Raw genomic sequence first — 20,158 nt, forward strand, 5'->3', positions numbered from 1 at the left:
AGAAGTACACATCTGCGTTTTACATTATTTGATATGTTCAATGTTTGATTAATGTAATTAATTTGGGAAATTCTTACATGAGAGGCAACTAATTAGGGAACTCAAAAACAGTTCATATTTTTTTGTTTGATTATTTGTTTTGAAAGAAAATCCCTTTTAGGCTCTGTTACTCAATATAAACTTTTAGGAGTTAGCATTTTCATTTTATTTGATGCCTGCAGCCTGTTTCTGGATCACATGACTGAGTGTGGGTGACAGTTGTGCTGTGTGTATTCATCCTAGACAGCCACACACAGTGAGAGCTTAGGTGTGACTGGATCAGCCATCATTGGCAGGGTGCGAAAGAGGAGCTGGGCACTTGGGGCCCGATTCAGAGAATGAACTTAAGACTCAATCCTAAACTTACTACTATTGTGGTATTCACAGAATGCACTTACTACTTTTGTCATTCACAGAATGAACTTACTACTATTGGTATTCACAGACGTTAGGATTTTGTCTTAAGACAGACTTAAGACAGACTTAAGAAAAACTTAAGACAGACTTAAGACAGACTTAAGACAAAATCCTAACTTCTGTGAATACCAAAAGTAGTAAGTTCAGTCTGTGAATACCAAAATAGTAGTAAGTTTAGGATTGAGTCTTAAGTTCATTCTGTGAATCGGGCCCTTGAATAGGCTGTGTCCTGTGTTCACACATAAGGCTGCATATCCCAGGTAGTTAGTCTGGTGCTAGGGAAGACAGGGCATCTGTGTACTTCAAAGCCAGGCATCTAGAAGCTTCTCAAAGGCACAACTGTGTATTGAAGAGGGACCTCAGACACCACACTTCAATACACTTATTTCCCTGTGTATACCCTGCCAGGAAGAAGGACTGTTGTGCAGCTACAATGACTGCTGCTCTGCTGGACTGCTGCACTTAAGGAACTCTGGATGAGATATATAGATGACATACTACTAATCTAGAATGGTGAAAAAACTGAACTTACATCTTTCTATTTAAGGCTGAATCAACAGTCACCCCACCTGAAGTTCACGATTCATTCAGATAACAAGAAAGTTTACTTTTTGGATATCACTATATATGAGAATGCTGGGACTCTTCAAACTACACTATACCGGAAGCCGGCCAAGAGGAACTCACTCCTACAGTATAATAGCCATCATCCCAGAGCTTTGCGAGATAATCTGCCCTTTGGGCAGTTCCTACTTATCCGTAGGAACTGCTCAAACAAGGAGGACTACATGGAAGAGTCTGCCGACCTCTCCAATCGCCTGCAATAGCGTGGCTATCCGAAAAGAATTTTTAAAAGGGCAAGAAAATGTGCGTGGTTTAACCCACGCGAGCATATGTTGACTCCAAAAGAAAAAACAGACAAGCAAGAAAAAAGACTTTTGTGTGTTACAACTTTCTCAACCAAAAGCAACAAAATAAAATGGGCTATCAATAAACATTGGAAGCTGGTCGCGGATGATGTTGGACAAGAAAATACACCTCTGCATGCTTTCAAAAAAGCAAAAAGCATAGGAGACCATGTTGTGAGATCTTTTCAACAACCCAGGGAGGAACAAACTGTAACAACAATGTGGAATCTCCCACCGATTGTGGGGCAATATAGATGCAGACAATGCAAGGCCTGTGGTACTACTGTTCAAACTAAAGAATTCCATCATAACCGACGTAAAGTGCAGCTTAAATCACACACCAACTGTAACATGACCAATATCATCTATGCCATAGTTTGCCCTTGCAACCAGATTTACATCGGCCAGACTCAACAAAAGGCGAAAGTCAGAATCCTGCAGCATATCAGCCGAATACGATGTGATGTGCAAGGTGCACCGCTGGTGGAGCATTTTAAAGTTTCCCAACACCCTCTTGACAGCTTCAAATGGGTGATTCTTGAAAAAGCAATGCTGGGGCCCTGAGGGGGCAGCATTACCAACATTCTTAACACCAGTGAATCTAAATGGATGTTTTATTTTGACTCAATCCAAAACGGCCTGAATGAAAATGATAGCTCCTTCACACAACTGGCCACGCTCAACTAAATGCGATAACCCTGTTAATACTTCTTACTGCTAACTTACTGTGGCTCTGTCTTCTATCTCACCTACTTCCACTAACTAACTGCGTTCTCTATACTTGTGTGGACTTTACCGTCATGTGACAGGTACGCTGCCAAATGTGGAATTCCTTCTGAGCCAAAGTATGTCCTTAATATGTTCCTCGACTTATCTAAGACCTTTTTAGACCTTGACATTTACCTTACCAATCATGTATCTCCAATGGAGTCATACTATCGTGCAAAATGAGCATTGTGGATTCTTGATGTCTACGCACGATTATACATAATTTCTTGCACCGTTTTAGGTCCTTTCTATGGCCCTTGAAAATATGCATTATGGTATTTGACCTTTATTGGGCATATTTGTCATTTATGTATACATGTATAATAATGTAATAATTTGGGCTGTATACAGTGCACAACATAAGTTTTTTCCAAAATAGTATTTGATCTCATTCCGTGGAGCCCTATTGTCCGCTTTCCCAGTCTTTTTTCCTTTTCCATTGACGAAACACGTTGTCAGCAAACAGGTGTTCCTGTAGCCATGGTGATACAATATTCAGGAAGAAGCCGGTCTCCATTGCTGACTGCACTTCGTAACGAGACGGATTAACTCCTACTTCTCCTGGTATGTACACGTTCTAAGACTCTGGCCACCTGTAGCTGCCTCGATCACTCTCCCCTTCCAAATTATGATCTTGGTCTCTATTTTTACAGACGTTGTACCCAGTGACGACGGCTTACGTAGCAGCGGTATCACCGCAATGTGTCCGACCTGCGGGCGGATTTCGAACGCTCTTGCAATCACCAACACAGTAAGTCTCCTCCATTTCCTCCTCTGTAATACTTTGTTGGGTTACTAGTTTCAAACACAGACCATGCACAGGAGTAATGTCTTGTTGCCTTGCTTTTTTACAGATCCGATGGCCGATTTACTATCACCAACTTTTGTGAGTCTTTTTAAATTACTCTCTCCTTCCCTCTGACCTAGTCATTCCAGTTGGGTTGTTATTCATAACCCCTCCTCTTCTTCACAGGAATTGAAGTTTTCTCCAGAAAGAGCGTTCCTCTCTTCCATCCTTACCTGAGACAAACAACAGTTTGGTATGTCTTGTCTATAACTCATGTGCTCACTAGTTTAATTATTTTGATTCATGTAATATATTACATTATACATTTATTACTTACCAAATAGGTCTCCTGCCCCGTCCTCGTCCTGATGAAGACCCCATTGCACGGAATTAATTAGCACCTGCCACTCTCAGGGGGTCAAAATGTCGACAGCTTTGTGTGTTTTCTCAGCTCTACCCCATAAATATGACATTGAGTGTATTATGTGGAGCATGTTTTCTACGTAATGAATTTCTACATTGATGGTCCTTATGTCTGTGTTTGACTGAAAATACATAGTACAGTGAGGCCGCTTGGCCGTTTTTTATGTCACTATCCTATACCTGCACTGCCCCTCACTATACTATTCCCTTCCTCCTAAGGGGCACCTTTTGAATATCTTTGGAATATATATTTATGCAACCTGTGTGGTAAACAATGCATGCCTACATTGTGAATAAATAAAAATGTACGTCATTTGATTGTTCTCTCACAAATTTTTTTACTATTACTATCTATTCTAAGTATTTTCTTCTTCGAATTGCTGGGACCCCTCTTCTCAGTTAGGCTTTATAGTGCAGCTCATTCTTTAAAACTTCATAACTCCTTTTCTACTGATTAGATTTTCATCATCTTGGTCTTGTTTTATTTAATACATTTTGCTCTGTGTTTTTAAATTGGTGTAAGATCTTTTTGTATGGTGTTTTTGCTGTTTTACTGTTTGAAGTGTTGCAATAATACACATTGCCTCTACGTTAAGCCTGACTGCTCTGTGCCAAGCTACCAGTGGGGTGAGCACAAGTTATTTGGAGTTTGTTTGTGCCTTACCCTGACTAGGATGTTGCCGCTTGACCAGAGCTCTCAACCCAGTCAACCAGTAACCCAATTTAAAACAAATTATATATTTGTAGTATGCGCTGCCTTTTTTTATACTCTGCACATAGGATTTTGACAAATGGTATGTCTGCAGGTATCAAGTTCGTCCAAGCCTAAGGATTTTGTGTTTTATTTGCGAAATCTCCACAAATGTCACTCTTTTCAAACATCTTTCTGTGTGCAACAGCCACAATTTCAGATGTGGGACATAGTTTGGGAAGTACAGATTTAGCCCATTTGCTTTTCCATCATAATGTGGTGTTTTAAACTGCCATATCAACTACTGTGTGTAATGGAATGTGACATTTAATCAGTAATTTTTGGTTTGAAATGTAATCAAAACCAAATGTGGAATGAAAAGACAAGTGGTGAAGTTAGATTCTAGTTATCCTGAATGCTCAGAATAGTTATTTAGTATAAGATAAAACGTTACTGAATGCATTTACACTGTGTTAAAGAAACATCCGGGTTCCTGTCTGGAAACACACTTGTGTGACAATTGATAACTTCTCTGCTCTGAGGCTGCTAAGTTGAATGTTTCTCAGGCAAAGAAGATGTTGATGTGGCAATCCTTTGTGCCTTAGTTTATAATCTGTGAGTGAATAGATTAAGGGGCATATTTGTTAGAAAATCACTCAGTGCAGCGCAATGCAGCACAGCAAGTTACCTTGCGATACTACGCTGCGTGATAGCAATAAGGCAGGAATGTGCCTTATCTAATATCATATGGGGCATTCTTGTCTTTTCCCTGTGCTGGTGCACAATGTGCTGCCTAGTGCCAATGCCACTTGCACCCATGGTGCAAGGGTGCCTGTATTGTAAGCAGGATTATTTTTGTGCAGGAAGCAATACCTTCCTGCACAAAAACATACCTCTGAGGCATTGTCCTCACTTTATATGTGCAGCAGAATACAGGAAAACACACAAGATGATGGACGGAATGTTGCACATTGGCAAAATATTCACCCCCAGTCACAGATCTGGGTTTAATCCATTGTTATTTTGCTCACCACGCCACCCCAGTTCAGACATGGCCATATGCAAATAAGTCTTGACCCTGTGCCTCATGGGAACAGTCCAGCCCGAACTGCCAAGCCATGTCTTCCCTGGACCGGAATCAAGCATCCTAGGACTGGTTTCTGGCTATCAGCCGTCATCAGCCAGGATAGCTTGACTCCAGTGGCGTAGTGAGCACAGGACCCACGTCTGGGCATACCCTTCCCACATAGGGCGAACAGCAAAACACACAAGATGATGGACGGAATGTTGCACATTGGCAAAACATTCACCCCCAGTCACAGATCTGGGTTTAATCCATTGTTATTTTGCTCACCACTCCAGCCCAGTTCAGACATGACCATATGCAAATCAGTCTTGACCCTGTGCCTAATGGTAACAGTCCAGCCCGAACTGCCAAGCCATGTCTTCCCTGGACCGGAATCAAGCATCCTAGGACCGGTTTCTAGCTATCAGCCGTAATCAGTCAGGAAAGCTTGACTCCAGTGGCATAGTGAGCACGGGACCCACATCTGGGCATACCCTTCTCACATAGGGCGAAGAGCAAAACACACAAGATGATGGACAGAATTGTTGCACTTTGGCAAAACATTCACCCGAGTCACAGATCTGGGTTTAATCCTTCGCTATTTTGCTCACCACGCCACCCCAGTTCAGACATGGCAGAATACAGGACACATAGAAAGAGGAAGTAATGAGGAGAAATAAAGATATTTCTTGTTGTTGTGCCTCACATGGGGAGGCGTAGCATTTTGATGCACTCCCAGGTCTACAAGTAATGGTGAATCTGGTAATGCCCCAAAATCCATGAGTGGATGTATGGGAACACCCACGGTAGACCCATAGAACGCCTCCCTGGGCCAGAGTAAATCAGTGATTTGTGCAGCGTTGTGTTACTCTAAATTTATCAAGCCATGCGAGGCCATGAAAGGTGGTCTTGCGTGGCTTTATAAATCTAACTTATGAGTTGTATTGCTCTTGCATACCATTGCTTGGCACAAGGGCATCGCAACTCTTAAATAAAAATGTCCTTAGGTGACCCACCTCTCCTTTCGTAATGCAGTTCTAAGTAGCATTTCTGATTCTGTTTGATTGTGAGAGTCCAAGGCAGTGTTAATTGCATGAACAGGTTTCCTGTGGTTTGAGGGGCTGGGGTGAGAGGGGCTGCAGCGGAGTTAGGAGGCAGAGCAGAGCTCTGGCTGGCTAAAACAAGATCACATCACCTTGGCATTTAGATACCTGGGGGAATATTATCAAGAACTGTGATAAAATTATCGCTACTTTAGCAGCAGGAATCTGCCGCTAAAACGGCAATAATATACTTGATAATATGCCCTTGTGAATTCCCATAGCAGCCCAGGTTAACATCAGAACCTGGGCTGCTATGGAAATTCACAAGGGCATATTATCAAGCCCATTATCGCCGTTTTAGCAGCGATTCCTGCCGTTAAAGCGGCGATAATTTTATTACAGTTCTTGAAAATATGCCTCTTGGATTGTTCAGATAGTTTGGTGCCACACAGCACAGTACTAGTCTATCAAGAAATCAGTGTTGAGAATGCTCATTTTATTAGGATTGATTTAGATATCGCCACCACTAGTAAACTCATAGCCACTTTTAAAACATGCTTCTTGACCAACTGCAAGGAGAGAACCCGCAGGCTCTGGCGAATTCCAAACTGCCGGCCAGAGTATGGGAAAGCTGTGTCCAATATTGTTTTGAGTGTCAGTCTTTAGTAAATTTCTTTAGAAGAAGCTGAATCGGTGCCCTGTTTCTGCCCAACATGAAAATGTGGGCATATTTCTTGATAAATACCTTGAACCTAAAGGCATTTGCTCCAGTAAGTTGAGGTACTCTGGAGTGGAGTAAAGTAGAGCTAACACTACAAGATCCTTCCGTGATTTGGAGGAACTTGCCATGAGCAGCTAGAGAGCTTGGGGCTGGGGAGAAGAGCTAACACTAAGTAGAATCTGCTTAGAGCAACTGCTAAAAGGGGCTTGGTTTAGTGAAGGGAGCCTTGAAAAATCAAGCAAATTGTACAGCAGATTTTGCAACTTGTCCTTAAAAATGTCAAGCCTCAGCGACACCCCTTGTTGAGATGGCCAACACGCCAAGTGTGCATTGAGCTTCGAGCAGTTTCTTCTCCCCGTGAAATATTTCCACACAGCATTGTCCGGAGCCCTAGGTCTTCACGTCTCTTGTACAATGGATCTATCACTCTTTAAGTAAGAAACCCTCATAGTTCAATATGCTGTACACCATATCCTCACTAGATCTTCACTAAATTTGAGCCACTGCTTAACCCTTGCGAGTGATTAGCCGCACTCTACAAATTCACATGACAACACATACCTGAGATGAAGTTTCATCAACCATCCCACTTTAACTGCCCACTCTGCATCCTTTAGACAGAGCTCCAATGCTAGACCCTACATCTTGAGCCAGCTGTTCGGTGTTATTCTCCTCTTCACTGGATGAAACATTGTGGTTTGGCCTGCTGATTTAATTTAAACAGTTCATTAATATTGAACTTCAACCTAGAGAAGGATAGTGTGGATATTCAGATTTTTTGAGAAACAAGATATTTTTACAAGTATTATTTTCTTTTATTTATTAACTATTCCCTTGTGTGGCATTTTGATATTTTTGTGATTATATATATATTAATTTTCCATTATTTTACCAACTATTACCTAGTGTGCGATGTAATTGTTTTTACTGCGTGGTATTTAAATTAACTTAGTGGAGACTTTCCGCTCTTTATCTGTTGACAGTTGTGTTTTCTATTTGTTGCACACATATCAAACACACTTTATGTGAGGAGCGCCGTGCAGCTAAGGCGAAGCTATTAGGGACAAGTCAAGCATTACTTACAGAACCAAGTTAACTCTGCGGATGTGATTGATTGGACCTCGTGGGTCGTCCTTTGCAGCTCATGTCATTGTGACCCCTACCTCCCCATGGCCTAGCATTTCGATTTTAAATCCATTTGGGCACCTCCCTGTATTCTTTAAGTATCACCCTTGGGAACCTCTTTCTCTTTTCCCTTCACCACGAGACGCATAGTTCAATTTCTTTTCTAGAAATCCGATGGACTAGAAATGATCTGATCATCCCACTCGCTACCCTGCTGGTTGACAGATTACAGCTCTAACTCCCATCATTTATGGTTTGGAAGGCAGTTGGAAGTAGCAACAGTGTGAGCGCTAGACCAAATTACCAGATCCAATTATTAAAAAATGCATTTCAGAGACAGTTTGTCCTAATGACAGTGGTATTTTAATCTAGGAAGCCATGTAAAAATGCACCAACTAGGAATAAAGGGGCATATTATCAAGGGGGTTTATCTCCGCTTTTTTGGCTTTAAAAGCCAAGAAAGCGGAGATAAAATCATCTCCCTATTACCTAGCTGTCGCTAACACCCGTTAGCGACAGCTAGTAGGAGATAGCGACCATCTTGGGCCCCGCTTTGCATGTCAGTGATATTTATCACTAATGACATGCACAGTGGGCGTGCCAAGATGTTAGCGACTGAAAACAGTTGCTAACATCGCTATCTCCTATTACCAACTTTTGGAGATATTCGCGCTAAGCGCGAATATCTCCAAAAGCTAACACCTGCCCTGAGCAGTTCTTAGCCATGTTATCCAATGGGAGGTGGATAACATGGCTAAGAGCATTAGCTCTGTAATGCATGAATATCGCTGACTTTTCAGCGATATTCATGCATTGCGGCGATTTTTATCGCATTTGCGATAAATCTTGGTAATACCAAGGTTTATTTGCAGTAAAAATCGCCGCAGCTCAGCGGTAAAATTTTGTCTCTAACCAAGCAATAGCGATAATTATCGCTATTGCTTGGTAATATGCCCCACAATTTTGCAGATGTGTATGCGGTACAAACTACCATCGGAGGAACTCTTTCCCAAGTCTTCTGATTTTCAGAGTCAGGGAACCTGAGGTGAAGAGCGAGTTTCCAAAGGTCACTAAGATTTGCCAAGCGATAAAGTGGGGGTTGGAAATATAGGGGTTATTTACAAGTTACTTGCGCCGCCAGGGCGTCACTTTTAACATGGGAAAAAGTGACCTACCGGCTGCGCAATGGGCTTGTAAATAAGGCACATAATGTTTTTTTGTGCACTGTCATCATTTAGTCCTCAGGCCGGATATCATGTCTAACATTTATTTTACCTATATGAGAATAAAAATTGCTCCAGCATGCCGCCTTCAGCAGTGCGCACCTCTACGAAGGAGACTGCGTGTTACCTATGGAAGCGGTAACATTGACCACAAGCTAAACCCTTTGCAAATCCCCCCAATAAAAAGCACGTCCCCGCCACTGAAGTATCAAATTACAAAATACTCACCGGATTACATTTCCACAGGGAGCCTAATAGCTGAAAACAAGGGTAGTGATGATTCAATAGGGAGCCGGAGAAGGCTACAGCCGGAGCTTCCAACATGGGGTTTAGGCTGGGAGAGGAGGTACCGAAATCCCACAATGTAAACGTCGAACATTGCAATGGACTGCTGTTGTGGATTATTGTATTCTAATGTTGTCGTTACTAATGCGTTTACCGTGGCAAACCCTTCTCCCGTTGCCTGCCCAAGCATTCACATCCTAATGTATTGTAAACAGCCCCGGCTGCCAGCTCTCGGCCGGCTGAGCAATGGAGGAACTCTCCAGGGTGCTGAATCAGGAGGCAGCGGCAGCAGCGAGGCGTGCAGTACTGTACCAGCCCGGCATGGGTGTGTGACTCGGGGGAGGGTCTCCCCTCTCCAGCCCTCCCTGCTCCGCATCCACACATCTCCGGGCGGGGATTGGTCGAGGCGCGGCCTGACATCGCCACGCGAGTGCCCGCTTTTCGCTGCCTCTGAATTATAGATGAGGAGGAGCTGGAGATGCAGATTGGCACCAGGGCGCTCGCGTGCACATAGACTGGCAGGCAGCATCCCCCGGGCTTCCCATCCTGAGACGGGGGATGTGTGAGGAAGGCAGTACATAGTGCCACGGTGCATCGGAGCGCCCGCTGACCAGCCCGGTCACATCTTGCCTGCTCCTCTAGTCCTCATCACCGCCAGTCAGAGAACAGAAAGATGAAGGGAGGAAACGGTCCAGAGTGCAGGATCGCCGGGTTCCTTCTGCTTGGAGCTGCCGTCCTCGCATGTGCCGGAGACGCTGTCCTCACGAATCATTTTTTGGTTGAGTTGCACAAAGGGAGAGAGGCAGAGGCGGCTCAGCAGCTTGGAGCAGAATATGGCTTTAGTGGTGTCAGGAAGGTAAGATCCGGCATTTAATGTGTATGGTAAATACCTGCATTGCCATCTAGTTAGAGCTAGTTCTGTAAGTTGTGGGCAGGCTATGCGTCTGTCTAAAGCATGCTATCAATTGTACCCCTGCACAGACCAGAATCCATCCAATAAAGAGGAAAATCTAAAGGATAGCGATGAATATGTGGTGCTCGGAGGCTAGATGAGCTCATTTGCATGCGGTGTTTTCGAGGTCAGGTAATATAGTGATGGTACACTCACATGGATGGAAGTTGCTTGTTATGTAACGCGCACACGTCCACACAGCCCTCCCTGTAGTAACTTCCCTTCCTGTTAAACATTAGAAGTCGTGGCCATGGTAAACACTGGTAATGCCTGAAGTTTGGTACCCGTGTCTTTGGTACGTCATCGATTTAAGGTTGCCAAGAACAATTCTCCTTCAGGCTTCCCTGTAGAACTCCAAGGAAAACAGACGAGGGGACCCCGGAAATTACACAGGTCGTCGCTATTCATTACATCAGGGGAAGTGCATGATGGACAGAGGTCCTTGTTTATTAATTTGTCACAGAGTCAACCATAATCTAAGGATACCTCCCTATACCCCCACGAGACCAGCTGTCTATCTATCAATAACGCAATCTTCGTTTCTAGCTAGCTGTCTGTGTATCCGGCTGCTTAACTATCTAGCCACATGGGTGTCCATCTATTTATCTCTCTTTCTGTCTATCTCAATATCGCCTTTTTAATGTGTGGCTTACTGAATGGTTTGGAGTAGTATCATTTGCAGTATGGGGCCAAGCACAAAAAAAGCGTGGTTGTATCTGTGGATGAATATTTGTAATTTATGGATTGGAAATATGGTAATTTAGTGTTATAGTGCTAACGTAGCTTGGCTAGTTTCACGCGCCTGCAGGGACACAGACCAGTCACTGCCTACCACGTCACACCTGATGTAGAAATTGATGTCTTGCTGGGCGTACATTAAAGTAAAACGGCCTTGGAGATTCGTGTTGATTGAGCAGCCTCAGGTGTATCGATTTCTCAGGGTTGCCCCGCTGTAACAAGTGTGGCAGTTCTGGACAGATTCAATTGTACCGATTTATTGATTTGAATTGATCGATAACAGCCCTAATTCAGAGCGTGGCGCGTGGCGGACTCACGCACAGACTTGCGGGTGAAGACCTTAGGAGTACAGGTGGGTTGAATATGGTAATGCACAGTGCACGTAGCTACACACCACAGCCTGATCTCCGAAAACAATGCCACATGTAGAAGGAAGCCGCCACTGAGAGGCTAATGTGTCACCTCTCTGGGGATGCCATTACGGAAAGCATTAACTGTGCTTGTGGTGTGGCTAAACAGTAGGTTTCCTCTCCCTTGTGTAACACACATATCTGCTGCGTGTGCAGCGAAACACAACATCAAACCCGTTTTTCTGGTATACACGCGCACAATCTCTGTTTTTACACGTTGTCGCTGATTGCAAACCGCCGATTGACGCTGTTAGACGTACTGGTAGGTAATCTTGGAATCAGCCCGGGACCCGCCATGGTCGAATCAGCCACCTCTGTCCACACACTACAACACACATTTCTTGCACACCATCTAGACACCTTTTCACACCTAAGCCCACAAAACAAGCACAACTCACAGAAATGTACGGAAACGTACACCGGGAAAGGCATGGTTGCACCTACACAGGCCAAAAGGTAAATGTACGTGGATGCATAATGTGGGTACAATCCAGGCAGACTCACAAACGACTCGGGAGAAGGAACTGAAGGCCATGGACGCACACCCAAAACACACAAAACATGCAGACTGGAGGAACATGGCATGCACTGCAAGCCCTCATTTGTAAACAGACGCCTAGAAAGGGTCAGCACCCTTTACTTCATTCGTTTAGCTCTGGCCACCAGCAATGACAATGACCTTTCCTTTGGCTAAACTTTACTTTGAAACGCTTACTGCATCCAAACGGGCTATTAATGAAATATACTATCAAATTAGCCAAACTGAACTAAAGGTCATTCAGAGTAAAGATCTGCTCAATGTAAAGGTCAGTCTCAAAGAAAAGGACAAGTCCAAAGAAAGGTCACAGAGGTCAGTCACAGGAAAGGTCACCCTCGATAAGGAACAGTTCGAAGATATGGTGGGCGGAGTGATGGGGTGAAGCAGTGGCTGGTATCCTTAAAATGCAATATAGACTCATAGACACAGTGTGGAGCCATCCCAGATCTAGTCTGTTCCTTTCAATCTGAGCTGATCCCCAGGAGCCCAAAGCAAGCATCCGAGCATTATGCGTGTTTTTTTAACACTTTACTAGGATTTTTTCAATTTTGTAATCGATTTTATGTTTTAAACCAAAAGAGCACATGCGTGGTGCAGGAGAGACTTTCAAGTTCCAGATACGAGAAATATAAAAATTTTCCTCCAGGCTATAATTTTTAATAACATCTTTCGCACAAGACATATTAATTTAGATTTCCAATGAACTCACGATTATGTCATGAAAAGCTGCTGGGTTCATAAATTCACGCGCACTCTATTAATTTGTGCCTGGCACATTTTCATAAGGAATTCAATGGTGCCCATGGAGTTCCTTAAACGATTGTTTAAGTTTTGCTCTTCAGTGGATGATTTATGGTCTACAAATTCTTTTCCACGACTTCATAACCTATATAGGGACGTTTCCCCGTCGCTGCAGTGAAGGGGCCAGGTGGAAATACACTCAGTAAAACCCATCTCCATCCGTCGCGAATACAGGCAACCAATTTGCTTGTAACAACACATTACCTTGAAAATACTGAATACTCTGCACTGTCATGCAGTGGTTCCCAGCGCCTGTGGTCTGAGGACCCCTGGGGGCCCACGAAGCTTCCTCCGGTGGTCCATGACTACTTAGAAAATGAAATAATATTAACAGGGTAATGAAGTGTATATGAATAAATAAGCTAAATGTACAATTGAAAATGCTAAAAGGTATTGTAAATGTGATGGAATTTGAAATTGGAGGCAAAACATTAAAGAAGAAACCTCAAAATGATGCGTGGGAGCAGTGTAAGTGCATCAAGCAGAATATAGTATGGAGGATGAGTGGCCTCAATTGAACTTAGAAAAGCTCCAACCTTACAATCAAAATTAAAATTGTGTTTTTTATATTAATATGTGTTGAAAATTAAATAAAATGTGTCATCATTTGTGTATTTACTTGATGAATGTTTTTTTTCTGTGTTTTTCGTGTACTGTTTTGCTGTTTAATTCATCGACAATGCTGGGGGTTCCTGGTTTCCAGTAATGATGAAGTGAGTGGATCCCCAGATGTCAAAAGGTTGATAACCTTTACTGTAGTGCACTTATCCTATATCCAACAATTTGCAGAAATAATATTGAACATATTGTTATATAAGAATCCAACTTCCCGTGGGCAAAAATGATAAAGTAATTGCACATAAAATTGTTTGCAAAATGTAGGAAGGCTAGGAAATTAATGTTGATCTGACCGACTGTCCTGGTGCCTCTCTACTCAGTGAACATTCTTTAAAGGACAGCATAGTCATCATCATCATAAAACTTTATTTCTGCTATTACAGCCATAAAAGCGCATATAAAGTAACAGTCTCTACAGTTCATATAATAGCGTATTGGTTAAAAACTAATAAAAAGAAGGGAATACAATTATCATTATAACCAGAAGGTGGGTAAAAGGAGCCAAGAAGCAGATGATAATACCCCCGGAAGCATTGTTCACCGGTGGGGCAGCAAACGAGTACAAATACTGCAGTAAGGGCGTAATTTTCAGAAATAATAACAAATACAATTGATTAAAAAAGGGAGCTTTACAAATATAATTTAAACAAAAAATGTTAAAAGAGTTCACAGTCTAAATTTATTAAGAATTAGGATCACAGTGATAATCATGCAGAAACGGGTTTTGCTAGTTCTCAAATCAGTCTTTTAACAAATACCTACGTTTGCACCACATAGCAAATACAAATTTCGAGATGGCAACAACAAAAACTGGGTGAGTGTCATATTTTAATACCCTATAACATTCTCTACAGTTTCTTAGCCCCAGATTTCTGCAAAGTTGGAGGACCCATTTAGACCTGGCCCTTTTATATGCCAACAAAACAAGTGATGGACCGAATGTGGATCAATGTCACACATTCACCCCAGTCCAAAGATCTGGGCCCAAATCCATCGTTTTTTTGCACTCCACACCACCCTGGGTTAGACAATGGCGATATGCAAATCAGCTCTGACCCTGTGCCCCATGGGAACAGTCCAGTTCGAACTACAAAAGCCATGTCCTTCCCAGAACGGAATCAAGCATCCGAGGACCGGACCGGTTTCGAGGTAACACCTCTCATCAGCCCGGCTAGCTTGACTCCAGTGGTGTGGAGTGCCTGGGACCCACGCCTGAGCATCCCCAGCGCACTTAGGGCGGAATTTGCAAACAAAACAAGTGATGGACCGAATGTGGATCAATGTCACACATTCACCCCAGTCCAAAGATCTGGGCCCAAATCCATTGTTTTTTTGCACTCCACACCACCCTGGGTTAGACAATGGCGATATGCAAATCAGCTCTGACCCTGTGCCCCATGGGAACAGTCCAGTCCGAACTACAAAAGCCATGTCCTTCCCAGAACGGAATCAAGCATCCGAGGACCGGACCGGTTTCGAGGTAACACCTCTCCAGCCCGGCTAGCTTGACTCCAGTGGTGTGGAGTGCCTGGGACCCACGTCTGAGCATCCCCAGCGCACTTAGGGCGGAATTTGCAAACAAAACAAGTGATGGACCGAATGTGGATCAATGTCACACATTCACCCCAGTCCAAAGATCTGGGCCCAAATCCATCGTTTTTTTGCACTCCACACCACCCTGGGTTAGACAAAGGCGATATGCAAATCAGCTCTGACCCTGAGCCCCATGGGAACAGTCCAGTCCGAACTACAAAAGCCATGTCCTTCCCAGAACGGAATCAAGCATCCGAGGACCGGACCGGTTTCGAGGTAACACCTCTCATCAGCCCGGCTAGCTTGACTCCAGTGGTGTGGAGTGCCTGGGACCCAGGTCTGAGCATCCCCAGCGCACTTAGGGCGGAATTTGCAAACAAAACAAGTGATGGACCGAATGTGGATCAATGTCACACATTCACCCCAGTCTAAAGATCTGGGCCCAAATCCATCGTTTTTTTGCACTCCACACCACCCTGGGTTAGACAATGGCAATATGCAAATCAGCTCTGACCCTGTGCCCCATGGGAACAGTCCAGTCCGAACTACAAAAGCCATGTCCTTCCCAGAACGGAATCAAGCATCCAAGGACCGGACCGGTTTCGAGAAAACACCTCTCATCAGCCCTGCTAGCTTGACTCCAGTGGTGTGGAGTGCCTGGGACCCACGTCTGAGCATCCCCAGCGCACTTAGGGCGGAATTTGCAAACAAAACAAGTGATGGACCGAATGTGGATCAATGTCACACATTCACCCCAGTCCAAAGATCTGGGCCCAAATCCATTGTTTTTTTGCACTCCACACCACCCTGGGTTAGACAATGGCGATATGCAAATCAGCTCTGACCCTGTGCCCCATGGGAACAGTCCAGTCCGAACTACAAAAGCCATGTCCTTCCCAGAACGGAATCAAGCATCCGAGGACCAGACCGGTTTCGAGGTAACACCTCTCATCAGCCCGGCTAGCTTGACTCCAGTGGTGTGGAGTGCCTGGGACCAACGTCTGAGCATCCCCAGTGCACTTAGGGCGGAATTTGCAAACAAAACAAGTGATGGACCGAATGTGGATCAATGTCACACATTCACCCCAGTCCAAAGATCTGGGCCCAAATCCATCGTTTTTTTGCACTCCACACCACCCTGGGTTAGACAATGGCGATGTGCAAATCAGCTCTGACCCTGTGCCCCATGGGAACAGTCCAGTCCGAACTACAAAAGCCATGTCCTTCCCAGAACGGAATCAAGCATCCGAGGACCGGACCGGTTTCGAGGTAACACCTCTCATCAGACCGGCTAGCTTGACTCCAGTGGTGTGGAGTGCCTGGAACCCACGTCTGAGCATCCCCAGCGCACTTAGGGCGGAATTTGCAAACAAAACAAGTGATGGACCGAATGTGGATCAATGTCACACATTCACCCCAGTCCAAAGATCTGAGCCCAAATCCATCATTTTTTTGCACTCCACACCACCCTGGGTTAGACAATGGCGATATGCAAATCAGCTCTGACCCTGTGCCCCATGGGAACAGTCCAGTCTGAACTACAAAAGCCATGTCCTTCCCAGAACGGAATCAAGCATCTGAGGACCGGACCGGTTTCGAGGTAACACCTCTCATCAGCCCGGCTAGCTTGACTCCAGTGGTGTGGAGTGCCTGGGACCCACGTCTGAGCATCCCCAGCGCACTCAGGGCGGAATTTGCAAACAAAACAAGTGATGGACCGAATGTGGATCAATGTCACACATTCACCCCAGTCCAAAGATCTGGGCCCAAATCCATCGTTTTTTTGCACTCCACACCACCCTGGGTTAGACAATGGCGATATGCAAATCAGCTCTGACCCTGTGCCCCATGGGAACAGTCCAGTCCGAACAACAAAAGCCATGTCCTTCCCAGGACGGAATCAAGCATCCGAGGACCGGACTGGTTTCGAGGTAACACCTCTCATCAGCCCGGCTAGCTTGACTCCAGTGGTGTGGAGTGCCTGGGACCCACGTCTGAGCATCCCCAGCACACTTAGGGCGGAATTTGCAAGCAAAACAAGTGATGGACCGAATGTGGATCAATGTCACACATTCACCCCAGTCCAAAGATCTGGGCCCAAATCCATCGTTTTTTTGCACTCCACACCACCCTAGGTTAGACAATGGCAATATGCAAATCAGCTCTGACCCTGTGCCTCATGGGGCACAGGGTCAGTGCGCTGGGGATGCCCAGACGTGGGTCCCAGGCACTCCACACCACTGGAGTCAAGCTAGCCGGGCTGTTGAGAGGTGTTACCTCGAAACCGGTCCGGTCCTCGGATGCTTGATTCCGTTCTGGGAAGGACATGGCTTTTGTAGTTCGGACTGGACTGTTCCCATGGGGCACAGGGTCAGAGCTGATTTGCATATCGCCATTGTCTAACCCAGGGTGGTGTGGAGTGCAAAATACCGATGGATTTGGGCCCAGATCTTTGGACTGGGTTGAGTGTGTGACATTGATCCACATTCGGTCCATCACCTGTTGTGTTTGCATATTCCGCCCTAAGTGCGCTGGGGATGCCCAGACGTGGGTCCCAGGCACTCCACACCACTGGAGTCAAGCTAGCCGGGCTGATGAGAGGTGTTACCTCGAAACCGGTCCGGTCCTCGGATGCTTGATTCCGTTCTGGGAAGGACATGGCTTTTGTAGTTCGGACTCGACTGTTCCCATGGGGCACAGGGTCAGAGCTGATTTGCATATCGCCATTGTCTAACCCAGGGTGGTGTGAAGTGCAAAATAACGATGGATTTGGGCCCAGATCTTTGGACTGGGTTGAGTGTGTGACATTGATCCACATTCGGTCCATCACCTGTTGTGTTTGCATATTCCGCCCTAAGTGCGCTGGGGATGCCCAGACGTGGGTCCCAAGCTAGCCAGGCTGATGAGAGGTGTTACCTCGAAACCGGTCTGGTCCTCGGATGCTTGATTCCGTTCTGGGAAGGACATGGCTTTTGTAGTTCGGACTGGACTGTTCCCATGGGGCACAGGGTCAGAGCTGATTTGCATATCGCCATTGTCTAACCCAGGGTGGTGTGGAGTGCAAAATAACGATGGATTTGGGCCCAGATCTTTGGACTGGGTTGAGTGTGTGACATTGATCCACATTCGGTCCATCACCTGTTGTGTTTGCCTTTTATATGCCAAGCAGAAGAATAACACATGAATTTCAGTTTCTTCCGCCGCTAGGCAATCAGGACAAATTTTTCTAGTAAAGCCGGCCACTTTTTTATAAATGCATGTAGCGGGAGCATCCCATACCTAAATTGCAGATACAATTTCTTTGCTGCAGGTGTTTGGATGGAATCTCCAAGACCAACTACATATTGTACTGGTGTTTTGTACCAGAAACCCAGAAGTCAAACTAGAAGAGTCTACTGTCTGCAAAATACGTGCCAATCTATGTTCTTTCAAGGCAATTGCTCATGATTTTTTTGAGATGGCTGGGCATGTCTCCTCTGGTGCCGACCATAGGTTATCCCTCCCTATAGCTCGAAATGCATTCCTAACAAAAGCCAACCACAGGATATTCCCCGCCCCCATAGCAGACATAACAGCTTTTAGTTCCTCCTGATAATATCCTAACTCTGGCGTACTCCACAACCATCGCCAGTAAAGGAGTGGACAAGAGCAATACGGTCTGCAAAGGGAATAATACCCTAGTCCATCCTTAAGGGTATTAAGGGGGTACTTTTGGGTAGGCACAAAAGCTGTCTTATAAAATTATTTTCTGTCACGGTTAGGACTTTAGCAGAACGGTGTCCCCAGAGTTCAGCACCATATATTGATGCCCCTCTTGGTTTGACCTTATAGTTTTCTTTAGGTGGGCTTATAACCTTTAGGGCTCAGCTCCTATGAACTTTTAAAATTCCCCGGGTGGCCTGGATTAGCTTTAAATTTGCTTTATTAATTTGTGGATCCCACCCCATTTTATCGTTTAGGGTAAGACCCAAATAGTCGAATATGGGAACCCTTTCCAAGGGCCTATAATCCATTTTGGGGTGTGGACAATTTGTAGAATCGGCATGGAAGACCATACACTTCGTTTTCTTTATGTTTACTTCCAAATTCTGCTTATTACAAAACAAGCTAAACTCCTCTAGGACAGGCTGCATCCCCATAGGTGTTTTAGAGTGGAGCAGGGTGTCAACCGCAAACGTTAGGGCAGGTATTTTGCAGTTAGTGAGCCTTGGGGAGTCAATATCCTTGACGGCAAGGAGATCCTTGATTAACCCGTTTAGAAAGAGTGAAGAAAGGGTTGGCGCAAGGACACAGCCCTGTCTCACCCCCTTTTCAACGGGGAAGGGAGCTGTTAATTCCCCATTCTTGCCAAATCTTACCCTAGCAAAGGTTCACTCATGGAGGCATTTGAGCTGTTGACAAAGGTAAGGTGGGGCTGCCATGTCAACTAATAGGTCCCACAGCGGGTCACGATCTACCAAGTCAAACGCGGATTTAAGGTCCACGAATGTAAGGTAAAGACTACCACCCTCCAATACTATGTTTATCCAATAGATCAGTTGGAGTCTAAATAAGCTGATCTATGGTTGAGGTTTTAGGTCTAAAGCCTGCTTCTAGGGAGTAAAAATATTGAGGTCTTCCATCCATTCCTGAAGTCTTCCTAATAAAACTCGTGCAAAAATCTTCTGCACTACGTCAATGAGGCTAATCGGCCTATATTTTGCTAGTTCTAAGGGGGAATCTTTTTTGTAAATAGGAATAATCTCAGCCCATGCCTGGTTAAGGGGGGTGACATGCCATGAAGAATACTATTAAAAAGGGTCTGCAAGTATGAAGCCTGTAGTAATCCACAACAGGAGGTTGATTGAAGAAAGGAGATTTATTGTAGAAGAAACAGCTTAAACAACCACAAGCATTAATCAGTGTAAATAATCAAGTAATTTAACAGGAGAATGTTTTATACGAGAACTTCTCCTCACAGAGTCATTCATGCAACATTCAACCACATTTCCAGAGGGATTCTTGTCAGAAACAGCAATAGGACAGTCCGCTTCTGAAAAGTCAGTAACCACAGGACAAGACTCCAAAAATTC

At 44.7% G+C, this 20,158-nt stretch overlaps 1 protein-coding gene across 1 annotated transcript in view; it reads left to right on the forward strand.

Moving 5' to 3' along the window:
• The first annotated feature begins 9,705 nt into the window (after positions 1–9,705).
• Positions 9,706–20,158, forward strand: part of PCSK2 (proprotein convertase subtilisin/kexin type 2) — an 838,444-nt gene continuing 827,991 nt past the window's right edge. The window contains exon 1 of the mRNA XM_086927732.1: positions 9,706–10,352. Coding sequence (XP_086783858.1) covers positions 10,170–10,352 — 183 coding nt within the window. The 5' untranslated portion in view covers positions 9,706–10,169. The remainder of the gene's footprint in view (positions 10,353–20,158) is intronic.

Source organism: Lissotriton vulgaris, chromosome 6 (assembly GCF_964263255.1).
Source record: "Lissotriton vulgaris chromosome 6, aLisVul1.2, whole genome shotgun sequence".
Lineage (NCBI taxonomy): Eukaryota > Metazoa > Chordata > Amphibia > Caudata > Salamandridae > Lissotriton > Lissotriton vulgaris.